This window comes from Phyllostomus hastatus, unplaced genomic scaffold (assembly GCF_019186645.2).
Source record: "Phyllostomus hastatus isolate PE091 unplaced genomic scaffold, TTU_PhHast_1.1 phas_scaffold_216, whole genome shotgun sequence".
NCBI lineage: Eukaryota > Metazoa > Chordata > Mammalia > Chiroptera > Phyllostomidae > Phyllostomus > Phyllostomus hastatus.
The window spans coordinates 20789760-20806572 of NW_025334018.1; the positions used below are offsets into that span (position 1 = coordinate 20789760).

At 46.2% G+C, this 16813-nt stretch overlaps 1 protein-coding gene across 4 annotated transcripts in view; it reads right to left on the minus strand.

Moving 5' to 3' along the window:
* AGL (amylo-alpha-1, 6-glucosidase, 4-alpha-glucanotransferase) overlaps positions 1 to 16813 on the minus strand; it is a 43993-nt gene that overhangs the window by 22349 nt on the left and 4831 nt on the right. For 3 of the 4 annotated variants that reach the window (XM_045861711.1, XM_045861709.1, XM_045861710.1), the window contains exons 3-14: positions 12691 to 12901; positions 11996 to 12162; positions 8836 to 9039; positions 7490 to 7671; positions 7173 to 7284; positions 6722 to 6848; positions 5969 to 6071; positions 5777 to 5874; positions 4781 to 4920; positions 3362 to 3549; positions 1423 to 1546; positions 650 to 813 (exon numbers count right to left, since the gene is read on the minus strand). In XM_045861711.1, coding sequence (XP_045717667.1) covers positions 650 to 813; positions 1423 to 1546; positions 3362 to 3549; positions 4781 to 4920; positions 5777 to 5874; positions 5969 to 6071; positions 6722 to 6848; positions 7173 to 7284; positions 7490 to 7671; positions 8836 to 9039; positions 11996 to 12162; positions 12691 to 12901 — 1820 coding nt within the window. The remainder of the gene's footprint in view (positions 1 to 649; positions 814 to 1422; positions 1547 to 3361; positions 3550 to 4780; positions 4921 to 5776; positions 5875 to 5968; positions 6072 to 6721; positions 6849 to 7172; positions 7285 to 7489; positions 7672 to 8835; positions 9040 to 11995; positions 12163 to 12690; positions 12902 to 16813) is intronic. The other variant, XM_045861712.1, reaches the window with a different exon arrangement.

Sequence of the window (16813 nt, forward strand, 5' to 3'; positions counted from 1 at the left end):
GAACGAACGAGCGAATGAGCGAGCCCCAAGTTAACGTCCCCCCCAGCGCACAGTGCCGTCCCAGAGCATCGCGAGGCGACGGGGTGATTACGGAAACACATCGCACAGGACGCACGATTCTGCTTCACACACACACACACACACACACACACACGACGGAACCCCACTCGGCCAGGGGGAAAGATGAGGCTCCGCCACTTGCGACAGCACGGATGGACCCGGAGAACGTTAAGCTGAGCAGAAGCAGCCAGCCAGCCGCAGCTGAGAGCCATCTCCCTTGCAGTGGGCTTCAACACTGGAACCAGCAGACACAGGCAGCAGCGTGGGGGGCGCCCGAGGGCAGGGGGTGGTGGCAAGTGAAGGGCAAAGGGGGCCACATACATGGGGACGGCAGACGGGTCGACCCTGTCCGATTGTGGTACACATCCTGTACCACAGCGCCGTACGCGTGAAACCTGTGATCCCGCCAACCAGTGTCGCCCCAACACATTCAGTGAAAAGACCCAGTAACGAAGCTTCCCAAACACCACGCACCACAGTCACTTATCAACCTGGCACACGACTCTGGAGTCTGTGGGTATCGTTGCCACGAAACATCAGAGACGTTTAGAGAAAACGAAGAAACACAGGGAACAGACTGGCCGCTCACCACAATGGGACACTCGTTGTCGTGGGTGATGTCCATGAACAGGGCGTGGGCGATGGCCGGCACCAGGGGCCGCAGGCAGGGCTGCACGAAGGACCCCACGGGCTCGCCCCCGTACCGGTACACCAGTCTGCCCTCCTCGTGGCTGTTGTACGCGCTCATGGCCTCTGCAAAGCATGACGGGACAATGAATCCTCGTCGTTAATGTCCAGGAAGAGGTCGGATTTCCTACGTGACCGACTTTCAAAACAAGACCACATCACGGTCATCAGAAGTAACGCTGCTTTAGACATTCAAACCGATGTCTGTGAGCTTAAGTGGCAACATAGTCTACTCTATAATTTAACTGGGGAAATGGCTAACGTAGGTAAACAGAAACTTGCATTGTTTATTAGGATGTGGTTAGATAAAGATCTATGGGAAAATAGTCTAGAGATTAAATCGTATACCCAGGTAGTTGAGATAAAAATAGATTCATATGTTTTTAACAACAACAACAACAACAACAAACAAATGGTTTTGTTCATGAGTCATCAGCTCCTCCCACTGGTCTTCCCATTTAAAATGAGGTATTTTACCCCACAGTGGACATTTTTGCTAGGGAAAAAACAGGCTGAGTTATATACATATATTAGGAAATTTTGTGTGGAATACTTGAAAGAACTCGAACTGTGCTGAAAATTACTAAACGCTATACGCAGAGCCTTGCGATGCCTTCCCGTCCACGCAAATGAACTCTCGAGTCTGAGCTGGGAGAGACCCGTCCATGCGCCCACCTCTGATCAAGGAGCTGATGCCCAGCCGCGTGACAAAGACGTTGTCCAGGTCTTCGCTCCCCGTGAACAGTTCGGCCACCACGTAGAGGTTGGGTTGCAGCTTCCGCGCGGCGTCCAACATGTACTGTGGAAACCACAGACGGCCACGTGACAGGAAGAGGAAAGGACGGTGGGGGGGAAGCGGAGGAGGCGAGACTGGGCAGGGGTTCGACGGGAAGACACCGCGTAGCGAGACAGGCGGAAATCCGAGGAGAATTTCCAAATGAGATTAATTGTGCATGAGTACAACAGACACACACGCGTGCACACACACACGCAGACCAATATACACAAGGAGCGAGAATTTACAGAGAGAACGAGAGCGTTAACAGGGAGATTGGATTTTGCACAGACAAGGAGGACACAAGGGGGAAAAGAGAAAAGGAACAGAGTTAGTGCCGTGTCAGAGGCGTGGGCCACAGCGGTGCGGTTCTGCCAGGCGCCCCCGCCCCCCGTTTCCCGCGTGTTCGTCGTCGTCACATCTCCGACTTCCTGGCAGCAGTAACAGCGCACTGCTGCTGGGAACGTCCCTGCCGGCGAGCCGGGCGGATGTCGCACAGGCCACACTGACCCAAGCAGGGACAGCTGCTCCTACGGGGGACGATGAGCTCGTCATCAGAAGTTGGACTGGTTCCAAAATGTTTGAACGGAATAGCTGAAATTCTATCGGCTAACAAGTAGGGTCCTAGAGAGTTTTGTAATTTAAAATGAAGCAAATGAAGTTTTAATATTCTGTTTGGCCATAACGTCAGGATCATCTTATAAGTACGTATTTTTATTTATTTATTTTTTGGCTGTTGCTGAAGGTACAAGAAAAAGTGAAACTGCTGTTTTTTTGGAGCTAAACGACATTCCACCACCGCAGTGGTCACTCAGTACCTCCAAATCGAATCAACTTCCATCACAGGACTGGGAACCCCTACGTTATCACTGTTTTAAAACGATAGAAATAGGCGTTTCCAGATAAGTGCGCACTTCCGAAGGACACTAGGCTGTCCCTGGGAAGGGGCGGAGACCTGCAGAGGGCGGGGGGTGGATGGGAGGAGGGGCGTCAGCATTCTCACAAAGCTGTGTCTGTCCGTCTGTCCGTCTTTCCGGGGGAAGAGGAGGCCATGAACGTGGGCCTCGCTACGCCTCGGGGAGAAGCCTGAAGAGGGGCAGACAAGCTTCACATTCACACTTACGTCTCGTCTTTATAGATATTTACTAAAAAATTGAGTCACGGACGCTAAAACGTCAGTATGCTGTAGTGTTAGTGTTTAAAAAATCCCTATAAATGCATAACCTATTCAACCTCACAGCGGCTACCAATATATTGAAGGCAACCTAAAAATAACATGACTATGAATATTTATAACTTATAAATGTTATATATTATATATTAGCATTATATTAATATAACTTTAATTAATACAATTAACATTATTAAAATTATATTAAAATCAATATAAGATAATATAAAATTAAATATATTAAAACATGATTGAATCATGACCACATATTTTAATGCTATGTGAATATTAATTTTTATTGTTTTAAAGTTCCAATTAATAACATGAATCCTTTTAAATTATTATTAAATATTAACCATATTTTAACGATATATGGCAATATGGTTGTATGTCTATTAAAAGGGACGATTTGATCTACTTCCCTAAATGCGAATAAAAACTTTAACTCAAACCTCTGTCTAGCCCAGTATTCCACAACAACCACATCAGCAGAACCTGCGAGAATGATGCAAACCACACAGCAGCTGGAAGGCCCCCAGCAAGCCCGCGCTGGGGCCCAGGCAGCAGCGGGGAATATGCCACACCCTCTAAGCGAGGAAAGCTGGGGAGGAAAGCTGGGGAGGAGCACCCAGCTTCTCCCCCTTGCGCGGCCGGCTTGCTTTCCGTACCTCGGCGACGTGCAGGGGCGTGGAGTGGCAGTTATCCAGCCGGACGCCCTGGAAATAGGTGGCGGTGATCTCTGTGTATTTCTTCATGTGGGCCCACAGGTAGGGGCAGTCCTCCGGCCCATTCCCGTAGCGCAGCTTCACGCTGTCCCCCCAGCAGATCAGCTCTCTCCGGAGGTACACGTCCGAGCCTGTGAGGAAAGGAGCTTGCGTTCACCGGTGTAAGAAATAAAACGAAAAAAAAAAAATGGCTTCAAGGAAAGAAACACTGTTGTTTTTAAATTGTGTGGACTATTTCCACCACAAACAATATATATATATATATAAATTATATCTCAAATAGTTTGGGATAAAGTTTTTAAAACTTAATATTAATCTATAGCCCATCTATTTTGCAAAAATTCTAGCTTGTAGTCTCTTCTAAAAAGGTGTGCTTAGTGGCAAAACTTCAAGTTGCTTCTTACAGGAAAACAGCAATAGCAGTCTCATCGGTCCTTTAAAGCCATAGGTCCGGCAAAAACACTGAAAGCTCTGTCCCCACCTTGCCACCCATTTCTGGCAACGGGTGACATTAATCTGTGACACAGAGCAGAGGGCTTTCCTCGTTTAGAATGGCCACAAAGCAGAGGGTAGAGACACTGAAGCCCAAAGTTACACTGGTTTGATTTTAATGAGATTTAAAAATTAAGCCCTGGCTGGCGTAGCTCAGTGGATTGAGCTCGGGCTGCGAACCAAAGCGTCGCAGGTTCGATTCCCAGTCAGGGCACATGCCTGGGTTGTAGGCCACGTCCCCAGTGGGGGCCACATGAGAGGCAACCACACACTGATGTTTCTCTCTTTCTCCCTCCCTTCCCCTCTCTAAAAATAAAGAAATAAAATCTTAAAAAAAAATTAAAATGACTGCCACTAAAACAGACTTCTAGTTCTGAAATGTTAAAATAAGTACATTGATGGGTTTCCTGTAAATTCATCTTCGCAACAGAATAGCTGTAGAAAAACAAGAGTCAGGACTAAAGGAGAAGGAACCTAGAAACAATTAGTTACCAGTAACTGCTATTCAAATAGTGTAATGCTCCTCTGGCTAGTGAGTGAAAACCTCTCTTGTGGCAACATAATTACAATACCAGTGGTTCCCACTGCCTTTAAACACGCAATAGAATGAACTTTCGCAGAAGAAAAACAGATCTACAAAAGCCACTCTGTTTGAGGAGACGGGTGGGGGGGGAAGGGGGAGGGGGATGAACCCCATCCTTTCTGCCAAGCCTTCTCTCTCTGAAGCTGTATCCACCTCTGCTGCCTCAGTGGCGCCACCGTGTGGAACCCCCCAGCCTCGCGGGGGAAGATGGGGTGAAACAGTTCCCATGTTGCGCCTGCGGGACTCCCTTTCCCTGGCCGAGAGAAGGCGCGCGGAGGGGCACGGACCTGGCTCGGCGAAGTTGCGGAGCGGGTCGTCTCCCATCACCCACCCGTTGTGCGCCATCAGGAAGCAGGCTCTGTGCGGCAGGTGGAGCAGGGGCTCTTCCTCAGCCAGGGTCGTGTCTTCGAACGGGAAGGTGAAGTATCTGTGGGGACAGAGTCTCTCTGAGTGTCGAGCCCCCCCAGAGAGGCTCAGGGAGAACCTGAGTTAGCGCCGCTCTAATTACATTTCTTCCCTAATGAGCAGAATAGGTAAGATGAGTTCGACGCCACTCAGGGGAAATGAATCTCATTATAGGTCAGAAATCTGCAGTCGACTTTTTGAGTACATCGAGTAGAATTCGAGGAACGAAGAGGTAGCATTGTAATGTATCTGGTCAAGATCTTAAATAATAATTTGCAACATCTCAGAATTTGCGAATGAAATCACTGAGGTACTAAGGCTACTTTTGCTGCACTTGAGTTGCCGGGTCTGTGCTGCAGGCTACTTGACAGGAGCTAAATGTCTGCTCAGTTTGACCATCACTGAAATTATTATTAGTAAGGACCCAGTCCTCCAGGAATGCTAATGTAAGCAATTATAAACCAGTTCACAAAGATTTGCCTAACAAAATTAATTACCATATTTTTTGGACTATAAGACACACTCCCCACCCCCCCCAAATTTGGGAGGAAAATTGGGGGGCATCTTATAGTCCGAATGTAGCTTACCTGGCTCGCTGGGGTGGCGGCCTATGTTATTTATGTTATTAAATATTTTACCACATTTTTTTGCTTCAAATTTTTTTTTCCTATTTTCCTCCTGTAAAACCTAGATGCATCTTATGGTCCAGTGCGTCTTACAGTCCGAAAAATTCGGTAACAGTAAGCCTAGTAACCAAGTCAGAACTTCTCATTTAAGAAATGTACTGGAAGTCACACATTGAAGGAAACGTTGAGGCTGATCTGAAAAGCGAAATGCAGTTTTTAACCTTTAACGAGAAGAAAACGAAAGTGAAATACCTGGTAACTAAAGGGTATTTTCTAGTGACGGGTCCTAGTTTGGGACCATGGCCAGCCAGTCGCTCGTAAAACACGTTTCCCAAAACGCAATTGACTGCCTGGAAAACATTAAAGGATGTCACATCAACAACAACAAGAAGCGGCATTAAGACTCAGAAACAAAAAAACGGGCAGTGGAAACGTAGGTGAGACCTGTTCCTGGTGGTAGTTCACGAGCTGGTGTTTCTCCGAGTTTAAGTCCTCGATTCTCCGCCGGAACCAGCCACAGCACTCGTCAATCGCGGCCGGCCCGCTGCTGGAGCGGACAGAGCAGCACGAACCCGTTAACGCACTGCTCCGACCAGTTCTACGTTCAGCCCTTTCCAGGGGCTGGGGAAGAGGGGACGGGGTTGGGAGGTACAAGTCGGGGGTCACGGAACAGTCGCAGGATGTGAGTGAGGCACAGCGCAGGGAACCTGGCCAATGCGACTGCGAAGGCTCGTGTGTGGCGCCGGGCCGGGGCCGGGGTCGGGGTCACGGGGCCCGTCATGTGGTACCTAAGTCATGTGAATGTCTCATCACGGGGCTGTGCACCCGGAGCTAACGTACCGTTGCACGCCCAGTGTCACAGAAAAATAAAAACCTACTTAAAGTAGAAAAAAAATTTAAATGAAATGAAAAAAAAAATTCTAACAAGGGCCACAGAGTCCTTAGGTATATTCATCAGGATTTCAATGATCACTGAAGAAGTTTTCTGATTGTAAACGTTTTTGCACAAGCCCACAGGAACGTGGACCAGTGGGGGGAGAAAGAAGGAAATATCGTGTACTTGCAGTAGAATTATGGCAAGTTTATTTCATTTCCTAGTCAAACTTTGAATAAATAGTCCATAATAGTACTGTCATGGAAAGAATACTAGCCCTAACGCTCTAGAAGCAACATTACTCCCCAGACTGCAGCACGTACTCGTGGGGGACGAACGTGGCCAGTGCTATGTTCATGTCCACGGTGCAGCCGCGCCGCCTGTACTCGGGGTCCTGAAGGATCTTCAGGTGCTGCTGGGGGTCGGGCTTGGTCGTTGTTTTCCTGCTTCCTGGGGGGAAAAAGATGACATCACGGATGCAAATATCTACAAGGAAATTACCACCATTACTGATTCTAATGAGTAGTTTTTAAGTAGTTTCTTAAGTTTTCTTTTAAAGATTTTATTTATTTATTTTTTTTTAGAGAGGGAAGGGAGGGAGAAAGAGAGAGAGAGAGAGAAACATCAATGTGCGGTTGCTGGGGGTCGTGGCCTGCAACCCAGGCATGTGCCCTGACTGGGAATCGAGCCTGCGACACTTTGGTTCGCAGCCCACGCTGGAATATTAAATTTCTTAAAACCGCTGGGAGCACTGCAGTGTGCGTCCCGAGTTACCTTGCGTGAGGAGCCCTCGGAACTGCTCCACCGCTTTGTCCACGTCCACTTGGAAAAACTCCCAGAGCTGGATCTTGGGGAAAACCTCTTCCCAGATTATTTTTCGAATGCACTGAAAAATGTCCATGATTAAAAAACAGGTACGTATTTAACATCTCCCTGCGAGACGCTATTCAGCATACCCGCAGGCAGAGTCGACAGAACGCTCGCCCCCACGCGGAGCCCGGATCGCAGGAGCCCGGGGACCAGGGTGTTGGCGCGCGCGCGCGCGCGCGCACGCCTCCGCACGCACGCGCACGCCCCCCGCACGCACTCACGTTCATCTGGTGGTCGTTCTCGATCAAAGCGGGCACCCCCTTTTCTCTGTATCTGCCTCCCGCCACGTCGCAGGACAGGTGCCACAGCGCTCTGTCCAAGACCCAGGCGGGTTTCAGGTGCGGGGAGTTCACGAGGTTGTACGCGCTCTCCGGATGCTCCTGGATCCACCTGCTGTTGGCAGCTTGGAGACAAAGGAGACACAGGGGAAGACCTTGCGACAAACTGAAGTCGGTGTGCCAAGTTTAAAGGTAAGGTAGAGTGTCGCCATCGACCCCTCATTTCCTTATACGCTAGACGTCAGTATTTTATGATGACGCTGCAACGTGAACGAGGTTTCGGCTGTGCGACCCCCCCGTCCACTTCGCCGCCCGCTGTCGTCCTCTGCCGTGGGAATTTTTTACTGATGGGAGACAGGGTGCCACGCGGGTTTCCCCACGCCGTTGCCGTAACGCGTTTCCTGTTGCTGCGGGGGGGGGGGGGTTGACAAGGGTTGCGTCCCCAGCCTGTGCTGCTGGTCCTTGAGTCAGTGACATTTCCCGATGCTCCTTCGAAGCCTGAGGGACATCTCTCCCTGTCCCGACCTCAAGTTCTCTGGCCCTCGGTCACAGCAGAAAGCCGCCTGCGTCCTCGGCTCCGGCTGGCGCGGCCCAGGGTTGGCCGTCAGGCTCCAGGGCCGGAGACGGTCTCCTCCTCCATTTACTCGCTCCTGCCTTCGGTCTCCCGAGTGAGGGGACCCTTCTTCGGTGCCACCTCTCACCCTGACGTTAGCACTCCAAGGTCATGCACACCTTTTTTCCCTGCTTACTCATTTCTTTCTGTGTATTTTTTTTTGGGGGGGAGAAGGGGGTGGAGATATACTGTATCTCTCCAAAGCTAAGAATACACACACACACATCCTGTCTAAAAAGTTATTTCTCTAACTTCTGTGCAGTCTCTTAGTATCAAACAGGAATGTCTTGAAAATCCAGCCTGCACCTGCTTCCACTTTCTCCCGCATTCTCTGCAAACTGCCGCATCTGGCACGTGGCTGAGGTGACGCCCAGCCTCCCAGCCACGAAACCCCGTGCCACGTTCTCCTCTTCATCCAGTGCAGCCCCTGCGACCTTTGCCGTTCGCGCTTAGTCCTTCCTTCGTGTGCATGCAAATCCTTACCTACTGATTATTTATTGAATGAATACTTTAGAGTGCTTTGAAAGAAAAAAAGTGCTATTATATAAAGTGATCTTTCAATTGAAGGACATCTAAGCGCCATTTGTGTTTTCAATGTTATATAAAACCGCAAGGAATGAAATAATTAGAATATGATATTTTCATCCAAACTAACAGTGGTTAATAAAGCTCATACCGGTGTGATTGTACACCACGTCGGTGATACAAAGGATGTTCCACTCCTTTTTCAGTTTCTCCACTAGCTGCCCAACGTCGTGCCAGGTACACTTTTTATTGGGTCTTGAAAAGTCGGGATTTAATTCCAGCTGATCCGCAAGGGAGTAGCAGGACCTGGACTCCCCCAGGGCCTGCAGCGGGGTGAAGTGAATCATGTTGTAACCTGCAGTGCAAGAAAACACACGGAGGGCACTGTAAAACAACCGCACCAACAACAAGCCCAATACAACTCCCTTAAGTAATTCTAAATGGGATGGCAACCATGGTATAAGAAAAAGACTCAAAGACTTGGGTTCACATCTGGGCTGCACCACAAGTGACTGCCAGCAAGTCCACTGCGGCCTCTCCGGATGTGGGTTGAGATGATCATGAGATGATGCATTTGCAAGAAATCACACACAGTGCCTGTTACTATCAGGGGCTCCATGCACATGTGTTGACTGAACATATTTACATGCAGAAAATACACTCCATGCAAGTATGTCAGCATGTCTTTCTCCTACTTTTATTTTATTTTTTAAGTATATTTCCTTGATTGCACTATTATAATTGTCCCTTTTTCTCCCTTTGTCCCGCTCTGCCTCCCTTTCCTCTAGCAATCCTCCGCCCCTGGTTCATGTCCATGGGTCATGTGTATCAGCTCTTTGGCGTCTCCATTTCCTGTGCCATTCTAAACTTCCCCCTGTTTATTTTGTTCCCATCAGTTATGCTTCTTAATCTCTGCACCATTTCCCCATTCTCCCCCTCCCTCTCACCGCTGGTAATCCTGCAAATGATCTCCATATCTATGATTCTCTTCCTGTTCTAGTTGTTTCTTAGTTTTTTTTTTTTTTTTTAAGATTCAGTTGTTGATAGTTGTGAATTTGTTGCCATTTTAACATTCATCATTTTGACCTTCTTCTTTTTCTTAAATAAGACCCTGTAACATTTCCTGTAATGATGGTTTGGTGATGATGAACTCCTTTGGTTATACTCATCTGGGAAGCACTTTATCTCCCCTTCTGTTCTAAATGATTGCTTTACTGGATAGAGCAATCTAAGGTGTAGGTACTTACTTTTCATCACTTTGAATACTTCTTGCCAATCCCCTTCTAGCCTGCAAATGTTCTTTTAAGAAATCCACTGATAGTTTTATGGGAACTCCTTTGTAGGTAACTCTCTGCTTTTCTCTTGCTGCTTTTAAGATTCTTGATCTTTAACTTCTGGCATTTCAATTATGATGTGTCTGGCGTGGGCCTCTGTGGGTCCAACTTGTTTGGTTCTCTGTGAGTCCTAGACTTGTATGTCTAGTTCCTTCACCAAATTAGGGAAGTTTTCTTTCATTATTTTTTTTCAAATAAATTTTCAATTTCTTGCTCTTCCTCTTCTCCTTCTGGCTCCCCTACGATTCAGATGTTGGCACCCTTGGAGATGTCCCAGAGTTTCCTCAGCTTATCCTCATTTTTTTTTTAATTCTTATTTCTTCTTTTTGTTCTGCTTGATTGTTTATCTCTTCTTTATGTTCCAAATCGTTGCTTTGAGTCTCAGCTTCCTTTCCTTCCCTGTTAGTTTCCTGTGGATTATTCTTTATTTCACTTAGTGTAACCTTAATTTCTTCCTTTATGTTGTTGCCATACTCAAGGAGTTCTCTGAGCATCCTGACATCCAGTATTTTCAACTCTGCATCTGATAGGTTGGCTATTTCTGTTTCACTTAGTTCTTTTTCTGTGGGTTTGTTCTGTTCTTTCATTTGGGTCATTAGACTTTGTCTCCTCCATTTGGCAGCCTCCCTGTGTTTGCTTCTGTCTATTCAGGGAGCTGCTTTTACTCCCTGTCTTAGTAGCATGGCCTCTGTAGAAAAGGCACCTGTAAGTTGTGTGGGCAGAGCCTTAGGTAATTGCTGGGTGAGGCCACCCACTTCACCCCTTTGTGGCTGTGTGGGAAATGCTTGAGAGGGGACAGTTCCACCACCTGGCTTCTGGAGGTTCCCCGGGGTACTCATTCCATTTCTAGCTACTTCACCCCCTTCTCGTGTGCGACTGGCGCCCCTTCCAGCTGCTGCCCCGGTGGTGAATCCTGGAGTGGGTGGGTTTGTGTACATTCTGAGACCATGCTGGCCTTTTAAGTGGTGAAAATCCAGCCATTTTTAATGCCGGTCCAACCCCTGCTTGTTATTACAGCCACAGGTAACCGGAGATCTATCTTCCTGGTGCTGGAACCCTGGGCTGTGCGGTCTGGCCTGGGGCTGGGATCGCTGGCTTCCAAGGCATCCCTCCCCTTGTTCCCTGCCACTGCTGCAGCTGCCTCTCCGAGTCACACCCCTCCCCGCCCAGCTCTGTGACCCCGCCCAGCTCTGTGACCCCGCCCCCCCAGCTCTGTGACCCACCCCCCAGCTCTGTGGCCCCGCCCCTCCTGCCCGTCTGGATGCTTGTGCCTTCTTTGAATCCGTGGTTGTCGGACTTCCATACAGCTCGATTTTCTGACAGTTCTGGGTATTATTAGTTTTGAGATCTGGTTGTAGTTCTTCCCGTGCTTGTGCGAGGAGGCAGAGCATGTCTACCTATGCCTCCATCTTGACCGGCAGTCCTCTCTTCCTCCTACCCTTACTGTCCCACAGCACTTGGGTTCTGTTTTAGCGGTGACAGGGAACTTCCCACTTCTTCCTTCACACTGTACTCAGCGTGAAAGTGGGAAACTAACGTGACCCTTGATTGAAGAGGAAAATACAACCGGCTTCCTGTTTCCCTCGGCGTGTCTGGCGCCCTTCCAGAACCCCTTCCACACGGGAGACTAGCTAATCAGTATTTGTTGACTTAGTGAGATATAATGATAATACATTTTCCAACGCACTTTAATAGTGTACCACTAGTTTTCATATGTCAAAGTACAGTCAAGTCTTAGAAACAATAATGACCTTATGTCATCACAGGGTTCCTTAATTTAAGTTGAGCCGTATAATGCATCATCGTTATAGTTAAAAATGGTCACGAATCGACAATTTCATATCATTGCATCTATTTATGTTACCAAATATACTCAGAAACACAATGGAAAGGAGACTCAAAGCCTTTAAAATCTGCAGCACAGGCAATAATTACACTGATTTTTTAAAAGAAGGAAAGAAAGAGCGCCGACATTACCCGACTCCTTCGCAACCCTCAGGCGGCTCTCCCACTCATCAAAGGGCCCCAGACACTTCGCCAGAAAGGTCTGGAGGGTCACACAGTCCAAGGGCAACACCTGGTTATCAGCACCGACGCGTAAGACAGGGTCCACGACTATGTAACCGCCACCACTCTTCTCAGTCCTAGGGAAAGAGAGCAAAGTAAAAGCTTCGCGAGGAGTGGTAGGGAAACCCTCATGTAATAGTCTGACTCTCTAGCTGGAAGTGCTCTGTTCCATTTAAAAGTATATTTATAAGCTCGTAAAATCATTTAAAAAGCTGTAATAGAACTCAACAAAAAGCTAAGTTTTATCCTTTTCCAATCTTTATATAATAACAGTACAATATATATATAATGTCCAATAATGTTGCTTTAAGGAAAAATAAGTGTACTAAAATCTGTCAGCAATAACAAGAGCACTCAGGTGAACACCATCCTCTAATTAGGTTGTGCGAAAAAACTAGTATTTAAGGTGTAATTTAAAAAAAAATAATACTTTGGATCTGCAATGAGCCTTCCAATCACGTCCTAGAAGACCATATTCTGTTTGCATCTCAAGAAATTCTGGTAAAAGCTGCAAAGTCATGGTTAATATGGTCACTTTTTACAAGTTAGATAAGTTTAAATTATAGAATGAAGTTCTTTGTTCTTATTCAGAACACCTCACTTACCCTTGGAGGAAGTAATACTGAAATGATCCAGCTTGTTGAAGGTTAAGTTTACAGTATTTATCAGAATCATCTTCTCTTTCTAGTGGATTCTCCCATTCCAGCGAACGGAATTTTTCTCGATTAAATGTTTCTCCAGGAAACGGGTAATTAGTGTGCACAGTAACTGCTTTTCCCTGTAAAGTTGGGCCTAATCGGAACTGCAGTTCAAACCCTAAACAAAAAAGCACATTTTGATAACCTTATAGTAGGACTTAAATTATCACATGAAAATAAAGATGTTTTAGTTACAAAAACTCTGTTACAAAACCTATGATTTCTCAACCACGTTTCAAATAACTCCAAACACATACTGCTGGTTTTGGAACTGCTCCATCTCCCAATTCAGCTGAATTTTATATTTTAACGTAGAGTACACGTCAGAACAGACAGAATACATGAAATGATCCAGGACATCAAACGACAAAGAGAGTGATTCTCGAGAGACGGAGAACAAACGAGGTTAGTTCTGTGACTTCCCCTGCCTGCGAGCTTGAGAGAGCTTCCACGGTGAGACCCAAGGAGGGACATCCAGGCACAGCTCAGCCCCCTTCCGGGGCGGAGGGGAGGAGCCAAGGGTCTGTGGAGCCCAAGGATGCCAGAGGTTGCAGGTGAGAGCACTGAGTGAGGGGAGGACGCTGCCCGGAGAGGGAAGTCCACAGGTCTGAGAGAAGTTCCCCCTGGAGTGTTCAGTGGACACTGACCGGCTCATGTCCACGAGGAAGACAGTGAGAAATAGCATTCGTTTTCACCTGTAGACTGAAAAACTCATAATTCATGAGGCGCTTGGTAGAAAATTCAAAAGGATCATGCTTTGTAGCGGGAAATAATGAGCCCCAGACAGGGCATAGTTCTACTCTGGCTTAACAAGTTATAAAAGCAGAATTCAAAAGAATTAAAATAGATCCAACTAACGGAACTTCGTTCCAGAACAAAGACCAAGAACATGGATAAGAGTCCCAAATTACCCAGCACCCAGCCAGGTAAAGTGCACAACGCCTGGCACCCAGACAAAGATCACGAGACACAGAGAGAAGCAGGAAGGCACAACCCACACAAGGAGAGAAATCCATCAGTGAAAGCTGACCCATCCGTGACACAGATGTGGGGCCAGCAGCTAAGGAAGGCTACCTGGTATCATAACTGTAACCCATCTATTCAAAATGTTAAGACACGAGGAATGTAAAAAATAACAAAAAAGGTCCACATCAGATATCCAGAGATGAAAAGTACAAGTCTGAGATGAAAAATACAGAAGGGGAAATTGATAGAGGGAGAGACATGCCAGCACAAAAGATGAGTGACTTTTAAGACACAAGACTAGAAACTACGCAAAATGAAACAAAGGGAAAAAAAAGAATCTAAAACCACTGAAAGAGCACGAGCGACCCACGGGACGACTCACGTGGCCTGACGTGCAGGCAACTAGAGTCCTCAGGGGAGAGGACGGGGACAGGGCCGCAGGTTACCTGCAGAAACAGTGAGTTAAAATGTCCCGTATTTGATGAAAACAATAAACTCACACATTCACAAACTTCAACAACCCTCTCAAACAAGAAACATGAAGAAAACTACCCCAAGGGACATCCAAACCGGATTGCTCAAACCAGCGACAGAGACCATCTGACAAGTAGGTGGAGGGAGAGGAAGACACAGTGTGTACGTCGGAGCAAAGAGAGTTAAGGGAATGTTGCATTCGCCCAACGTACTCCAGTGCATGGTCCCACAGCTGCTCAGAGAAATGCGGTGCTCTGTTCTGCGTACTGCAGTATGGATTGTAGGGCGGGAGGGAGGTTCTGGTATTCCTGGGAAAAATTACAATCTAGTTATGAGTTCTGGGAGTCATATTTCTAGACTGGATTAAAATATGGCTATGAATTTATTCACAGTAAATGACTTCAGCAAGCCAGAAACAAATGACCCAAATGGAGTTATTAAGTGACTTTGCAAAAATCCAGGGACTCACTTTCACTTGTCAGACTGTGCAGTGAAGCTAGTAGTTTCTTTTCCAAGCAGTTATGCAATTTTCCTATAAAGCAATTTGGCATATATACTAGGAATGTCAATGAAGTTTGTATTTGAACCCAATAATTTTATATATACACCTACAGGGCATGGCAAAAGTAGGTTTACAGTCATTTGTATGGAAAATGGCCCAATAATTAATACATAATCACACAAGAATAAACTGTGGTTTATGTGCTCACCACTGTAAACTGACCTTTGCCCCGCCCAGCGTGCAAACGTACATTATATATAAGGATGCTTATCACAGCCTCATTTATTAGAGTTAAATAAACTGACAACAAGCTAAATATCTAATGATTGGGAATGAGTAAATAAATTAGGTGTAAATTATGGTAGCTTGCAAGCTGGAATATTATCAAGCCATTATGAATCATATTATCAAAGATAGTTAATAACACAGCCACTGTTATATTCTATTTTGTTACATTTTATGTATCTATATATTTCTTTTAAAACCCTTCTGGAAAAAAGTAGGGCTGAAATGTGACTGTCAGCGGGGAGGTGGAATTCACACACTGTAATTCTATGAGAATGTTTCAAAATTGTTTAGACAGCATAAACCCAATTTTGTTTTGAAACAAAAAGCATAGAAAAATGACCTTTTCTACATTTCTACAGTTTTCTACTTAGGGGAGACATCATTTTAAAATGAGAACTACAGTTATGAAGACATAGTTTGAGATAACCGAAGAATTAAATGCTAAAGTTTTAATACTTAGTGACCATGAGACTCACACATATCTAGATCTTTGCAAGACTGATTTGAATTCATTGCAGGAGCGATGGTGTCATTTTGAACAAACACAAATATCAGAGAGTAGCTGTCTGAGCATATGTAAACAGCCTGTCCCTGCTCAGCTTATGCAAATATTGTTTTTCTAATTACGCAAGGACTCAGGGTGCAAAGGTTAAAACCTCCAAATCCTCTGCAACAGCATTTGGGTCAGGGGTCCAGCATCAGAAAAGAAATGACAAGTATTCTCCAAATATGAATATCCATTTTTAATATAATATACATGTGCGATGATTTAATAAACTATGTAAATTATAAAAACACAAAAATAAGGGTGAGATGTAAATAAAATATACAATATTTGAAGAACTATTTATTAATGGATGGAAACATCTTTCAGCTCTCACTAAAAATTAATGTTGATAATATCTGTCTATGAGAGGAATGTGATTAAACAAATGTCATTAATTTTAAACATCTTGTGATAAAGTCATTTACAGACTCCCAGTTCTGTTCATTTTTGCTACTGGGCTGAATGGCCTCAGATCTGAAAAACCGCCACACGAAGATACCCAAGTCCACACTGAAGAAGTAGCTGGTGGCGATGCTTACTAGTCAGAAGATACTTCATATTTACATGTGAAACAGATGATTTGAAAGGCAACGGAAACGCTTTGGCAAACGTTTGGAAGACTTCGAACAGTTTAGAAAATCTTGTTCATTACCTTTTTAAAGTGGGAAGATAACCATCTGTATGGGTAAATCTTATGACAGAAGTATTACTAAAATAGTATTCGAAATGCTCCATACAGCAAGGGGTTGGCAAACTATGTCCCACCTCCCACCTGCTTCTCTAGTCTGACCGGAGCAGGGCACACCCGCTCACTCACGACACGCCGAGAGCACACCCACTCAGTCATGACATGCCGAGAGCACACTCACTCATGACACGTTGAGTGCACACCCGCTCACTCAGGACACGTCGGTGGCACCTCAGGGCGCCGTGGCGGAGCCGAGGAGCTGCAGCAGAAAGTATACGGCCTGCAAAGCTGGACATAGTTGCTCTGTGACCCTCCACAGGAAAAAAAAATGTGCTGAATGTTTCTCTAGAGCATCAGTTCCCATCAGAAGGCAGTCCGGTCTCTCATGTTTACCTCGCAGGGAAATTGCGCTCACTTTCACGAAAACCGTTTCCTAAGGACCATCCTATTAGGAGCTACGTGTCGGCCCTGAAAAGCACGAACCCCAGACGGCAGGTGTCAAACGCTTGCTCGCCGCTCTGTGCGGCGGGCAGCCTCCTGGGGTTCACCGGCATCCACGGCTCCT